This window comes from Rhinopithecus bieti, unplaced genomic scaffold, assembly GCF_001698545.2.
Source record: "Rhinopithecus bieti isolate Rb0 unplaced genomic scaffold, ASM169854v2 scaffold_7884, whole genome shotgun sequence".
Classification (NCBI taxonomy): Eukaryota; Metazoa; Chordata; class Mammalia; order Primates; family Cercopithecidae; genus Rhinopithecus; species Rhinopithecus bieti.
The window spans coordinates 6,432,893-6,448,485 of NW_016806331.1; the positions used below are offsets into that span (position 1 = coordinate 6,432,893).

The 15,593-nt window shown below is 48.7% G+C and overlaps 1 protein-coding gene across 12 annotated transcripts in view; it reads left to right on the plus strand.

The window, feature by feature from the left end:
* The window catches only part of GRAMD1B (GRAM domain containing 1B), a 282,810-nt gene that overhangs the window by 215,457 nt on the left and 51,760 nt on the right, over nucleotides 1-15,593 (plus strand). For all 12 annotated transcript variants that reach the window (XM_017875634.1, XM_017875627.1, XM_017875629.1 and 9 more), the window contains one exon: nucleotides 11,929-12,139. In XM_017875634.1, the coding sequence (XP_017731123.1) occupies nucleotides 11,929-12,139 (211 nt within the window). The remainder of the gene's footprint in view (nucleotides 1-11,928; nucleotides 12,140-15,593) is intronic.

Sequence of the window (15,593 nt, forward strand, 5' to 3'; positions counted from 1 at the left end):
AAAAAAAAAAAAAAAAAAAAAAAGAGTTGACCGAGATTGTTAGAGGCAAGTTTATTATATACTTCTATTTTATTAATGTAATTTCATATTTTATTTTATTTTGAGAAAGGGTCTCACTCTGTTGACTAGGCTGAAGTGTAGTGGTGTGACCATAGCTCACTGCAGCCTTGAATTCCTGGGCTCAGGTGATCTTCCCGTCCCAAACTCTGAATAGCTGGGACTACAGGCATCTGCCACCACGCCTGGCTAATTTTTCTTTTCTTTTTTTTTCTTTTTTTTGTAGAGATGAGGTCTTGTTATGTTGCCCAGGCTGGCTTCAAAGTCCTGGCCTCAAGCAATCCTCCCACCTCAGCCTCCCAAAGTGCTGGGATTACAGGCATTAGCCACTGCAACTGGCCGTAATTAAGATCTTACTGTGTGCCCAATATCACATTTAATATCGTGTGGACACAAACAACCGTAACACTGTTGCTGTCCTATTGGGCCCTCAGGACGAATATGTAATACAAAGTTAGAGGTGCTCCAAAGATTCTTGCTTAATGACATTGAATCAGCAAGGTTAGGTTAATTTCTAAAGACTATTAAAATCAGAGATTTGGACAGATAGTGATCACTGAGAGTCTTAGAGGAATGAGGACTGTGGCACATAAGAGTGCCATTAGAGCTGCCGCGACACGTAAGCAGCTGGCCAGTGGGAGCTCTGTCAGTAGAAATCTGAAGCAGAGGCCTGGTGGCCATTGTCAGGGTCATTGCAGAGGGAGCCCTGCATCCAGTGGGAGGATGGATTACATGACCACTATGGGCTCCTTCCAAACTATGGAATATTGTAGATCAGCTCAGCCAATACTCAGCCTGCGAACCCAGCAGGACTGTGCCCTAAATGTTAGGCATTTGTTCTGTTGTGAACAATCTCAGGAAAAGGAAATTGTACAACAGCAGTAAGTTCTTATGTTTGATTTCAGTATCTTCTGCTTCATCTTAAGTCTTTATTGTCCCAGCCCTGTGGATGTAGGAACTAGCTGAATATGTGCCTAGCGACAATCTGTACTCTCATCCCGTGTCTTTGCCACGTGGAAAGGACTGAATTTAGGAACAGGATTCAGTTTCTTAACTGGGAATTCACATTCCACTGCTAATCCTGTTTCACTCCATGAGCAATTATAGGAAGCTCTTTACTTTTGGGATGCATGGTCTAATGAGGTTTATTATTTAAAGGATTCTCACTCCAGGAAAATAGGTTGTGATCATGCAACAGACAAAAAACACAGGTGCATAGAAAGAAAAAGTGATTTTCTCAAGGGCACCAGTCAGCTCAGGATTTTAAAATCGGGTACCCTGATGTCTAGACAGTGACAAGGCTAGCAGAGAGTCTGGAAGTGATGTCATATTTTAGTTTTCATGGACCCAAGAACCAGAAAAAGGACTAAAAGGCTGGCCTTTAAAAAAAAGCAGATTTAGGGCCAGCTTTAGAAAGACGATCTATCAGAGTGGCTGAACGATGGAATGAACGGCTTTAAGAAGACCCCATTTTTAAAAATTCAAGGACTATACATCTGCAACCCAGTGTGTGCCAGTCATTTTGCTGGAGGTACTGGGGAAGCACACACAGCCATGGCCCCAGCCCCCATGGAGTGCTCAGCCTGGTGGTAAGCGATGAAACAGCAACAACAAAACAAGACAATTTCCGCTCCTGCAAGGGCAGTGAAGGGAAACAGGGCCACGTGGTAATGATTGCCTGGGGTTAGGAAGGCCACTTTATGTGGAGTGGTCCTTTAAGAAAGTCTACTCTGAAGAGGTGACATTTGAGCTTTGATCTGAAGGCTGAAAAGGAACCAGCATTCAAAAGTTTAGAGTAAGAGTTCCAGGCGGTGGGACTAACAAGTGCCAGTATCCTAGGGGAACTGGGTTTGTTCAAGAAAGAGAAAGGTCTAGGGAGGCTGGAATCAAATGAGGGAGGAAATGGTGCACGACGAGTTGAGGAAATAGTTGGAATCTATAAGAAGTTGGATAGTTGGTCATTAAGTCCTTCTCTTAGGGGATATGAGCCTTCTCCCCAGCTGCTTCGGAGGCGAAAGCAGAATGGATTTACTGCAGACGATGAGCCCTTTGGGTGAAGTGATTTATGTCTGATTTCTGACACTGGTTCTGTAGCATTATCAGTGTTTTCAAAGATGGTTATAATTTGTTCCTCTTTGAAATATCTGTAGAGATAACAGGAACTCTTGATTTTTCCTCCTTGGCTGTGGCAGGACCCAGACAAACTTATTTTGTTTTGTAGGAAGGGGAAAAGTGGGTCAGGCTGTTTTGTCATTTCAGGCATGGAGTCCTGGTTCTATTGCAGGGCCTTGTCTCCATGGAAATGAAAAATAGTGTTTGTCATGCCTGTTCCTGGATTGAATTCCAAACTCTGGACTGAACAGAAGCTGTAGGAAGGCCAGGCAGCAGGGGGGCGTGGGATGATGGAGACTCCAGCCATGGTGACGAAGGATCTCTTCTCCTTGGCCTGAGCAGGGAAGGCAAACAACCTTTGCCCAGGTCCAGCTCTTCCTATCACCTCTCTGGACTGAGAACGCCAGTAGAAGGGTAACTGAAGTTCTACTTTTCTCTACTTCGCCAAAAACTTTCCATGGACTTTGCCCTTATGTTAATTAGTCAATTAATAAATTCATCAGCCACCAAAGTCACTGCTCAGACTTTCCCTTGCACCAAGTAATTCCTTTCAGGGTTGAAGAGATCCCTAATGAGACTATGTCTAGGTATTAAATTAGTCAGCTGGCTGCAAATGTTTTAGATGGGCTCTCCCACCTTTAAATTTCTTTGTAAAATTTTTTTTTAAGTTTTGGGTTTTTTTTTTTTTTTAACTTAAATATTTATACAAGACAAAGAAGGAGGAATCAGTAAGTGGGGCTTGTTGCCCATAAGAAGTGCCCTGAATTATCTACTCAGTATTTACAGAGACAGGGCACGTGAGGGACAGAGTGCTGAAGGAGGTAGGGGAATGGGTCGTGTGGACGCTGAGTGAATGTTTGGATGGCCCACAGTGGCTGGTTCATGAGCCTGGAGAATTGTCAGCCTTCCATTTGTAAGGTGTCTCTACCGGTGGTCTGGACCTGGCAACAGTCCAGTTCCACCTTTGGTCCAAATGTTGGACACACCCTGTCCCTGAACACCGTGTATGCTTCACCCAAGAGCCCGATTTGGAAAGGCCTCCAGGAATTTCCACAAGTTACCCAAACGGAGGAGAGGGGACAAGAGGTTCATTTCCGTCCAAATGTTGCCTTTGCAGCAGGTAGGGAAGGCCCATTCTGTGTCAAATCTGCAGATGGCATTTGTAGGAACTGTGACAGGGAAGAAAGGCGTTAGCCTGGGAGCCCTTTCCCTTTCTGTCCCTTGCTGAAATGCAACCGGCTGCTAAATCTAGGCCAAAGTGTGGCACACCTGGACCAGGCTGAGACTCTGCTTTAGTGTAAGTTTGGGAGGAGAACTTCTATGCTGTAGGGAAAAAAAGCGTCTCTTCTCAAAGCTATTCTGGTCCCTTCTTTCAACCAGGTAATCACAGCTTGATGTTCTCCCCTAGAAAGGGAACTGGACCCGGTGGCATTTATCACCAGGTTTAGATGCCAGAGATAGGCACACAGAGAGCAGGTTCCATGCATGGTCACAGGGAGCTCCTCTTAGAACAGTGCAGGTCTTATCCTTTTGAACCCCAGCCCCATCCAGCATCCTGAAAAGCGTGTAGGTGGGGAAGGGGAGGCACTGAGATTGGCACTGTTAGGTGCCTGAGTCTGAGCTGTGAAGGGGAAGAACCATCCTGCTGTCTGTTAACTCCTTGGTGGACAGTTGTGTCATCTCCCTGGACCTTTTGTATTCATAGCAGTAAGAGGGTTGGACCTGAAAGGCCCTTTTGTCTCTTTCTCTGAACCAGTCAAATCTTCTGGGAACTTGGGACTGTGGGTTTATTTTCATGAGTAAAAGGAACTGAGACCAGGAACTTCAGGGGTTTATGACAAGGAGTGAAGCAAGCCTTACCAGGTCACTACCAGTGACCTGGTAGTTTGCTATCTAAGGAGGAGGATCCAAGGGGAATTGGGGGCCCTGCTGGTATTTGTGATTTGGGCTATTCACTCCCCTCTACAAGGTTCTGGTTGGGTCTGCCCTTGCCAACTGCCGTGACATGGGCACAGAATGTAGACTCTAGCAAGTGACTAGCAATAACACAGAAAGAATAACCATCTTCATGGAGTCCTCGTAGACTCTGAATTTGGAACTGGTTTAGCGGGGCAGACCTACAAATGGAGGCATTTGCAGGCAGCATGTAAATTTCATGCAAATGTTATACAGATACACCCGTGGCTCTTCTCTCTCAGCCACTTGAGCATGTGCTTTGAGAAAATTCAAAGGGGAGCTGGCTAATTCATATGGATATTTGTGGTGGCATTATGAAGAACTGAGAAGGATTATTAATGAAACTTTGGAATCAGCATGGGGATAGGACACGTGTAACTAGGTAACAGGGTAGTCTTCTCTTAGGAATTAGGGACTAGTCATCAGCTTTTACCCCATGCTACAAATGGCAGGGACAGAGGAGATGCTTGTGATATGGCTGTGGTCCTTGGTGCCAATGGTAATCGTTAGGCTCCTGCACCAAAAGGTGATGTCCCATCAGGTTCTGCCCACACCTCATCATCTCCGCGTTAGATTCTTCCACATTAGCAATTCCTATGACAAGCTCAAATGATTTTACTATTCCAGCAGGTCCACCTACCTGGTGGACACTGCACAGCTGTTATACCCAGAGTTGTAAACAGGTCTCTGTGACCTGGGCAGATATGTCAGTCACTCCTTGATACTTAAGAGATAGTTTCTTGGGAGTGTAGTGGTTCTCAACCTTCAGAGTGCTTCAGAATGAACTGTGATACCTATTTTGAAATGCAGATTCCTAAGGCCATCCACTGGAAAATTTCATTTGTTGGGGGAGTGGGGCGTGGTGTCAGGTTAAGGTTGGGATTCTGCATGTTAAGGAAGCATCCTTTGTGTTCCTGGTTCCTACTATGGGAAGTGATGCTTGGGAGCATCAAAGCCTCTGAGGAGAGGGGACGAGGATATTTACTCCACATTTTACAGAGAGGAAAAAGAGTCTTTTTGTTTGTTGGTTGGTTGGTTTTTTTGAGATGGAGTCTTGCTCTGTCCCCCAGGCTACAGTGCAGTAGCACAGTCTCGGCTCCCTGAAACCTCCACCTCCTGGGTTCAAGTGATTCTCTTGCCTCAGCCTCCCAAGTAGCTGGGATTACAGGTGTGCACCACCATGCTCAGCTAATTTTTGTATTTTCAGTAGAGATGGGGTTTCACCCTGTTGGTCAGGCTGGTCTCAAACTCCTGATCTCAAGTGATCCGCCCACCTCGGCCTCCCAAAGTTCTGGGATTACAGGTGTGAGCCATGGTGCCCAGCCAAGAGCCTTCTTAATGATAGCAGCAGCTCAAAAATATTTATGGAGTGTACCAAGCACTGTGCTAAATAGTTTACTTAGGTTATTTCATTTAACACAATAGTCCTATGAGATAGGTGTTTGTATCTCTCATTACCAGTGCTCCTGGCACTGAGATGATTACAGCCATACATTTGATCATCCAGGTCACTGCAGGGCTGCGCTTAGAAGAAACAATGAAGTCAGCACTTCATTGCAGTGTTCAGATGTGAGAAGGGGGGCTGAGAGTCTGATTGGGAATGCTCCAGGGCTGGGGCAGCCAGGGCATGCACTGCAGAGGGAAGTAGGAACAAGCAGCTGCAGTCTAAACAGGTGGAGGCACCCGGGGCCAGAGAGACAGGTATATATTTTGCAATATCTGGGGCAGAAATGAGTTTCTCTGAAGGCAAACAAGTTAACTCAAGTGAGGCACACTGGAACGCCAACTAACTATTCTGCTCTACTCAGGATTCTGCAAAATGCACGGTTAGCTGATCAGGGAGCTGGCTTGCTGACAAGGTCTGCCTTGTGCCTGCGGGACCACACCGGGGATAAGGACGAGGAAGAAAGCCAAGCAAAGTGGTGTAGCGGCCACTGTCCGAGATGGGCGCGGGGGGTGGGGGTGGGGGCAGGGATGCTGCAGAGAGTCACTGAAGAAAGCCTGAAGAGTCCTCGTCTTCTTTCTCTACTTCTGTTTTCTCAAGGACATCAGCTGGACCTAACTATAGGAGGTAGGATCAAACCGTAGGTAGCATGAGATACTGTGGTTAGACTTCAGGGAATACTGTTTGCTAGTAAGGTAACCAGGGGAGGACAGCAATAGCCTGTGTTGGAGGTTTTAAAAATAGGGGAAATGGGGGAATAAATGAATGACCTCTGGGGCCCCTGCCATGGCTTAAAGGTGGCTGGTGGGGGTCTTAGAGGACCTATTATGAGTGAGAGCTGATGATTACAGGAATCTCTCAAACATCAGCTGAAGCATGTTTTACTTGGTGACACATGGTTTCTGTCAGTGTTCCATATATCCCATTCTATTTTATGCCTTTTCACCCTAGTTCGTGCTGTCTGCCACCCCCCCACATTCTCTTCTCTCCTACCATGCCCTCCTTGAACCCCATACCTTTCACCTGGCTAACTCCAACACATTTTCTGAATCTAGCACAAGTGCCACATCCTCAAGGCAGCATTTCTCTTTTTCCTTTATTCTCTTCTATCATCCCACTTACTGATTATATTAACACGAGAAGAATAGACCTCTAGCTCTTCCTGACTAGTAATGTCCCAAGCACACAGATGCTTTCTTATTCACAAAAATGAACTTGAATGCCTCTTATTATGCCAGGAAATACTTGTGGAACTGAAGAGCCAGATCCAAAGTCATATCACCTTGTCCAGGCACTTAACCGCCCTAGACTCAGGTTTCTTACATGTGAAGTTGAGAGTTGAATATACTAAACCTAAACTCTGGGAGGGAGTCTTAGTCCCATGGCCCATCTAACACCAGTCTTCATTCCATCCCTACAGCAAATGTAAGGTCTTTTTTATTTTTAGTTCTTAAATCCCAAGATTTTGAAATATATTGCCATCCTGTTATGAATAATGGTGGCAGGGTCAGATGAATGACACATTATAAAGTTTGTTTGAAACTTTATGTTATGTACGTTATATGTTAGAAGATACCCAGGAATTGGTTTTATTTGCTCAGCAGGACATCCAAATCTATGGGATAATGGGTTACCTTGTAGGAGTTTCGGGACTCTAGCAAGTTTAGTGCTGACTTTGCTGACTTAGAACTAGAACTGCAAATATTTCTTCTTTTATAGAGAAGGATCAGAGTGGAGGTAGAGCACTGGGTGGGGACACGTAAGGGGTATATGTGGGCTTAGTCTGGAAGTGTAGATGTCCATCAGGTGATTGGAGGGACAGAGGAAAGAGAGAGAGAGAGAGAAAGAGAGATTGCTAAGACATGGAGACATGGAAGAGTGAGTGTGCATGGTAAAAGGATCTGCAGGCAGACCCCCATGGCTGAGGGAGAGGTGCAGACAGACCCCAATGGCTGAGGCAGAGGCACAGATAGACCCCCATGGCTGAGGCAGAGGTGCAGGCAGACCCCGATGGCTGAGGCAGAGGCACAGATAGACCCCGATGGCTGAGGCAGAGGCACAGCTAAACCCCGATGGCTGTGGGTGAGGCACAGATAGACCCTGATGGCTGAGGCAGAGGCACAGCTAGACCCTGATGGCTGAGGCAGAGGTGTGTTGGAAAGGTAGCCAGTGTTGGGGTTTTCAGAGGTAGGCTGGGTGAGATAATTGAGGAACATAAAGTCTAGAGTTCAGGTTTTATTCCACAGAGGGTGGGAAATTGCAGGGGTCTTTAATCATCAGAAAGGATGAAAAAAATGCCAAATCCTCTTTTTAGAAAGTTCACTTTGACAGGAAAAGAGAGAATGGATTGAAGCCTGGAGGCAGGAAGTTGATTCCTTCTTTCTCTTTGTACTCACCCAGCTACCCACTGTCTTTCCATCTGTCTATCTTTCTATCCACCCAGCAAACAAACACGACTGAATGCCTGCTTCTGAGAATGAGCTTGACAATCAGATAGGCCTGTGTTTGAAATCTTGCCCTGCCTCCCATCCATCTGTGTGACTTTGGGTGCATTACTTAATCTGTCAAGAATCCAGATTTATCACCTGAAAAATGGGACTAACAATACTATTTGTTGCAACTTCATGGGTTGGTTGGGGGATTAAATGAAATAATATTTAATAAGTACTCGGTGCTACACCAGGAGCTCATGAACACTCAATAATGTTTAGCTATTTTGATGAATATTAGCAGGTTGAAGGTACAGATTTGGGAGCCATCTTGATATTCGGGATTGGTAAAGCCAAGGGGGTGAAGACTGTCACTAGGGTGGGATTCAACTCAGTGGAACACATGCCACTGACACAGCCCTGCTGGGCCGTGTGGGGCATGCAGAGGGCTGTGCCTCCAGGAGTTTGTAGGTCCTTCATACCAGGCTATGTGCGTTCAATGCTTTAGTCAGCTCCGTGGGAGAGGTTTGGAAAAGCTTTTTGGAGCAAGTGGGATTTGAGATGGGTGTTGAAGAATGAATAGGAAAATAAAATAAAATAAAAACAAAACAAACAACAACAACAGCAACAACAACAAACAGAATGAGCAGGACTCCAGCAGCAAGATGAGGAGGGCAAGGGCTCTTTAGGCTCAAGTAGTGAGTCGTATGGGAGTTTGGAGGCAGGAGAAAGAGCATGTATATTAAGGGAATTGGGGGAAAGTGTGTAAGTGTGGAATATGCAAGCCCTTTAAGAGCATATAAGGAGAGAAAAAGCATAGAGATGTCATTTACTTTTAGCAGAGAACTTTAGATTCCATTTTGAGGATTTTGGACTTTAATGTGGGAGCTAGTAGAGCGTAGTAAGATGTTGGGCTTGTAGTTAGAAAGATTAATGACACAGCTGTGAGTGAGTAGGAAGAAGAAAAGGAGGCAGAGAAGACCACTTAACCAGCTCTTTATTGGAAGAGGGTGAGCAGAATTCCTTGAACCTAAACTGGGGCCCTGGGGAAGGAAGGGAAGGATGAGGTAGAAAGCTTTGTAGAAATAGAATTAGTGGAATTCAGTGACTCATTTTTTATGGAGTGAGATGGAAGAGAGGGCTCTGTGGCCTGAGAAACCTGGTAATGAAATTGCCATCAAGAATGGGCGGTCATGGGAGGAGATCTGGAAGGAAAGATGTCCAGCTCTATATTCAGTGTGAGGCACTCACGAGACATCATCTGGAGGAAGCATCCACCTGGCAGCTGGTTGTTGGGTTAGGCTAGCGACTATGACCAGGGCCGGAAGCAGGTAGAGGAGTCTCTGCCTGGTTGGAGTTAGAGAAACCTGGAGATGGCCAGGGAGGTGACAGACTCACCTTTAGGGAAGGATTAATTTCAGGCTGGGTAGCAAGAGTTGAGACAGGCAGAGGAGTAGAAGAGAGGTGCATGGCATCAGGGAGAAGTTTCCAAGAACAGCACAGATGATCAACAGCCTTAAGAGCAGAGAGACGGTGTAAGTTGTTTATTGGCTGATGTGTTGAAGGCAGCATTTTAGGTATGTAGATCTTTGCATGGTATGTGGAGGGTGGGCTGAAGTGGGGCTGCTGGGCGGTGAGGAGTTCTCATGCTTTGACCATTTCACGTGAGATTCATGTGGTTTTGGATAGTTGGAGTCAGTTTCCTCCAGGTTAGAATGTGTTGCCTACCTCTTGCTTAAAGCCAGTTAGCAGGGATTCTGGGTTTGGGGAAGGATGAAGGCATCTCCTTTCTATTCCAGGGTCTGGAATTTGTGAAGATGTCCCTCATGTAAGGAAAATATGCAACGGCTGTGGGGCCATTGTGTCTGATAGGCATGTGTTTGATTGTCATCCCTTTTCTAGTTCTTTTGAGACAGAATCTCACTCTGTTGCCCAGGCTGGTCTCAAACTCATGGTCTTAAATGATCCTCCTGCCTCAGCCTTCCAAGTACCTGGGATTACAGCTCATACCACCACTCCCAACTTCTCTAGTTCTTTTTTGAGCAAACTACTATAGTTGGGGCTAGAGGGTAGAGGTCTCCATTGTTTTAGTAACATAATCCTGGAAGACAGCTTAAACCTTGGAATATGTGGTTGTGGGCTGGAGTTGGCCCTAGAGCAAGGAGGCTTACCCCAGAAAGATGTGTGTTGGCACCTGCTCTTCACGCTTCCTAAGGGGTTGTGGACTCAGGCATCTGCCTGCCACCAGCCCCATGGCCTGGCATTTCCAACCAAAGAAAAGGAATGTACCTTCCTTTCTCCAGGGTTTATGGTAGCAAACAAGTTTAGAGAGTAAGGATAAGGAATGGGTGGGGCAAAAATGGGAAGAGCCTCTTTTGAAAGAGGCATCTTGGGCCTCCCTAATAACAATTATTGTTAGTAGTAGGAATGAGATTTTACATGCAAATTCTGTTTTAGGATGCAGTGGAACATTGGGCCTTGCTTTTCTCCATACATATTTGGGGCACATTTATCTTCCTTTTCTCTGTTCTCTTTTTTTTTCTTTATCAGTTTCCTTCCAAAAGTTACCCCACTACCTGCCCCCAGCTTCCCTCCTGCCCACACTTGCTGGGTTAGGCTCTTGGGATTTGTTCCCTTTCTCTCCGCTAAGGATGCCCAGGTGGAAGGTTTTGCTGAAAGGGGCATGGTTTTCATTGCAAATGGGACCAATGGAACATCTGAGGTCACAGCTGCATCTTCATGCAAATGATAGTGTCCCCAGCCCTGCACCCCACTCCCCGAGGGAAGGCTGGGATGCAGCCTGCAGCGGGGTCCAGGGTGTTCCTGAAGCCTGACCCGGCAGAGAGATTGCTGAGTGGGTGGGCAGGACCCCCCTCCGGCCCCATGCTTCTTTGGCTTTCCAATCTCACATTTCCTTTCCTTCCCATTTCTGCTGGCACTTTCTCCTTAGCCTCTCCCTTTCTCCATCTCTTTCCTTTCTCCACTCTCGCAAGCAAACATTTAACTGCATTCAGTTTCTCTCTCCCCTCTGTCTCTCATCTCTTCTTCTAGTCCATTTAAAACAGAGGTGAAATATCAAATAGTCAATATTTTATTTGCAGTTTATAAGCCTTGGTGTAAGTGGATTTGGTCCTGTGGGAAGTACAAGGTACTTATTGGGAATAAATGTTGGGATATGGAATGTGAGAACTTCGGCTGTGCGCATCTTTACCCCGGGCAGAGGAAGCAGGAGCCCACATGGCTTCCTTACAAGGAAATAATATGGTGCGGGTGAGTTACACATCAGAAGAGCCGCACTTTGTTTCCAAAGCCCTCTGTGATCAGCGGGCATTTAGCGTCCCTCTGCCAGGCATTGGTCTTCATTTTTTAACGTGGGGATTATGGTACTTGCCATTACTCCCTTGGTGGAATGTTTTAAGCAATAATGTGTACGTGAAGGCTGTGAAAAACAGGATTGTAATTGTTATTGTCATGATCAAAAATGTCTGAACAAAATATAGAAGATTTGCATTTGCAGCATGTATAAAATGAGCCGATTGTATTGGATGGTCTCCAGTGAGCCTTTCAAGTATTAAATTCTATATGCCCCAGACAATTTTTGGCGTATCATAGGGGCTCAAACAATAATGGGTTGGACGGACAGATGGATGGATGCATGTCTAAATGTCAGTTGCCCATTGGCGTCCTGCGTCTGTGTCATGGCAGACACTGTGCCCGTGGCACATGGGCACTGCTGCCCTCCTGTGGCCAGCGGCAGTATGACGGTGCGGCAAGCCGCAGCCTGGGCCCCTCTCCCGGTTTCTCCCCAGCCCCTCACCTGGCTCCCTGAGCTGGCTCCTTTGGACTTGTCCTTGGCCTCGATCACTGACTGCCTGCCTTTCCTCCTCCTTCTCTTTCCACCCCGCTCCCTCTCTCCATCTGCCGCTGCAGCACTGCCAGTAACTCCAACCGCAGCACTCCGGCCTGCTCGCCCATCCTCCGGAAGCGGTCTCGCTCGCCAACCCCGCAGAACCAGGACGGAGACACCATGGTGGAGAAGGGCTCAGATCACTCCTCGGACAAGTCCCCGTCCACACCGGAGCAGGGCGTGCAGCGCAGCTGCTCCTCCCAGTCCGGCCGGAGCGGCGGCAAAAATTCCAAGGTGAGAGGGACCCCATTGGAGGTGGTACCTCCTTGTCAGGGGCTGCGGGGAGCGATATTGGGGTGGTGAGCTGGAGGACATCTGCCAGGGTCCTCACGTGATTAACAGCCCTAATGGCCCAGAGATGGTCGTTATCCAGTGAGGTGAGGCGGGACAGGCAGGAGAGACCCTAGGTCAATATCTTCCCCGCTAAGCATTCTTGGCGGGCTGGGCGAGGTAGGGAGGCTCATACTTTTTTTTAGATTTGGAGGGGAGATGCTCTGGGAATCATTAGGGGGTCATCTGCTTATTCCTGCTACCGTTTTCAAATTTGGTCCCTGGAGCGGGGGTAGAAGGGAACATTATTTGGGACAGCTATACTGCTAGGGAGAGTCCTCAGGGAACCTTGCAGAATGCTATTTTTAACCTCCTCCCTGGCCGTCATTCCTGCCTTACCTTTGCACTAATCCACTTGCTACTCACCTGGCAGAGAGGAGGGTGGCAGGGCCCTTCCATCCTCCCAAGGATGTCAGCACTACCGCCGAGTACCGGGGCCCTTGGCCCATGGATAGGCCTAAAATAGGCCCGGGGGGTGGGGGGGCCTGGGCTAGTTATGGTTCTCCAGAGATGTCCTCCCCCACCCTCGGTCCTTTGGGGAACAGGAGATGTCTTTGTCCAGGGGCTCCTTCAGGAAGCTTTTCTTCACCCTGGGACCCCCAGGGCCTGGGAAGGGATAATTGGGGACCCCTGGGAGGCATGGGAGCTGGCTTCCCACTTGAATTTGTTTTTTGATTTCTTGTTCTTCCTCTTCTTCCCCACCATTTCCCAAATACCTTCTTTGCATGCATGGTCTTAGTCTCACAAGCGCCTCTCAAAAGTAAGCCATCTTTTGTCTCTGTCCTTTTATCTCCCCTCTAGTGTCGATCTGTCTGTAGTGCTCAGCACCCCCTCCCTCTGGCCCTGCCGATTCTGGCCCTTATATCCTGCTTGGTCCCCTTCCCAGAAGGGCCGGCCCCACTGTCCCCTGGCAGGCTGGCTTGGAAGTCATTGAAGGCCCATTTTCACTGCACCTGATGTCGGAGTACAGACCCTCCCCCACTCCCCACCCTGCACCCATGTCTGCCTGCTCCCTGGACACTGCCTCTGGCTGGGAGTTTATTCCCTCCTTACATGGTGCGGTTGAGAAACAGAGTCCTGCTTGGCATTAGTTTCATTCCTTTGAGGCAGGAGACCCCATCTGGTCATACTGCAGGCCCCTCCCCTTTGGTGGTTGATTCTGGATTGACCAGCAGTGGTGAGTGAGGATGGCAGGAGGGCTGCGCTGATTGAGGAGCAGGGGTTCAGGTCAATGAGTTCCTTGGTGCAGCAGCCACGCACTCAGGAGCTCTGCCTGCATGCTCTGTTCCTATTCACTTGAGAGCTGCCCAGCCTGGGCACCCCTTAGCGTTTCTACCCACTGCCCAGACTGGGGCTCATGGTGTGCTTAGGATCCTGAATCATGATCAGAGGGGGGAGCTCTTCTCCCAGAGGGTGGGGTGCCAATGCCTGGAGGTTGGCAAACATTGGCAGACCCTGGAGAGATGTGGTCAGTGCCAGAGTCTTTCCCGGGAGCCCAGGAATTCTGAGGCCATAGGAGAACATGCAGTGAGTGGAGGGTGAGCAATAGGTGTTGGGGAACGGCAAGGCCCATGGGGCCAGGGGGCGGGATGCAGCCTGAAGAAGGGGAAGCCGAGGATGACTTAATAATAGTCCCAAGTCTCTCAGAGCTTTGGGGAGGAGGAGGGTGAACAGCTGTTCCCTTTCCTGAGGGAAGGACAAGGGGCAACGCGGCTAGTCCTGTAGTCTGTGACCTTCAGACTAAATGGACATCTTGGCTCTGAGGATTTTAAATGGCCGTCGCTGGCTGTGGACAGGGGAGGAGGAGCTTCACCTGGAGTGAGGAAGCCAGCAGGAGATTTCTGTGGGCTCCAGCAGCTTGGCAGGTGCAGGGATGTCTGATATCTGGGGATGGGGTTTTGAAATGCCCTGTGGCAGCCCCTCTTGAGTGCCTCCCACCTCTGGCTTGATGTGGGACTAGTGGGTGCTGGAGGCTCAGTTGGCAAGAGGAAGGATTTGGCCTGACATGGGCATCAGGCTCCCCGTTCCCTGCTCCTGCACACTTTTCCATCCAGACTCTGTACACCCCAAGCGTGACTCTTGAGTGGTTGGGGATGTTCTGTAAGCTCCGAGGCAGGATGAATCATTTGAATGGGGTAGCCAGGACAGGCGTCAGGGACCAGGTAGAATTCCGAGTGGGATTTTGGAGAGGCTAAAAGGAGACATAATGAAGGGACTGAGAGCCGAGCAGGAATCAGGAGCCAATCTGGGCCTTTTTGTAGGAACTGAGGAGGGAGGGGCTGGGGTGAGCGCAGGTCTCCTTTCTCCTGGGCGATTGGGTGGATGCCACGCCCATCCCTGGCAGACACATTCTGAGTTTTCTGACATTGGTTCCCGACTTCCCCACCTCATTCTCCCACTGATCATTGCCATCGACACCTGCTCTGCCATCCTTTCAATGGAGTCAACATAGGACGGGCTTGTGCGAGGAGGGACACCGTAGTATCCCAGGTGGAGCTGGGAGCGGCTGTATTGGCCTGGGACGTGCATGTGCAGGACACACAGACTTCAGAAGAGGAAGACAAGAACCAGTAGGGGAATTAGAGTCTTTGAAGGCCAGGGCCTGGAGCAGATAGTGCAGCGAAAAGAGGAGGGTCTGGTAGCGGGATGGGGACATGCCCCTCCCCAGTGGAACATCTTCTGGGGTTAATCACATGTATTCCCAGCAAGTCATTTCATAGCTATTTTTACTGATACTGTTGTAGCTAGTCCACCTCACTTCCTGTCTCCTGGCTACCCCAGAGGACACCATGCCTTATATTTTTTGGGCAAGCTGGCCAGTGCCTCTGCTTCTCCCTAGGTCCCATGCACGGGATCTTTCTTTTCTACTCTGGGCCTCAGTTTCCTCATTTGCTACTATGTAGGCATGGCACCAGGTGATCGCTAAGGCCCGACCCCTCTGGATCCATCACTGTGCAGCCCGGGCGAGCCCTCCTAGGTGCAGCCCTGCCCCAGCACTTCCCTCCCGATGAGTTTGTGCTGCCGCTCAGCTTCCGCCCTGTAGTGACAGCCTGTGGCCACCAGAGGGAGCAAGGGGCCGTTCTACCGCTCTCCCACCTGCCCTGAGGGCGCGCGCAGCAGGTGCGGCAAAGCACGGCTCCTCCTGCCCAGCTGCACGCCTCCCGCCCTCCCACCGCGGTGCGGGCATCGCCCTCGCGCCGTGGCACTGACCCTCCTTTGACTTTCCTTTTTTTTTTCAAATCTAATTTTTGTGGTTTGTTTTCCAGTATGACAGACTTAACCTGATCAAAGTAAGAATTGTTTTTTATTTCTAATTCCTACTAAATGTAGAGCTCCCCTAGTCCCTGCCCGCCCCCCC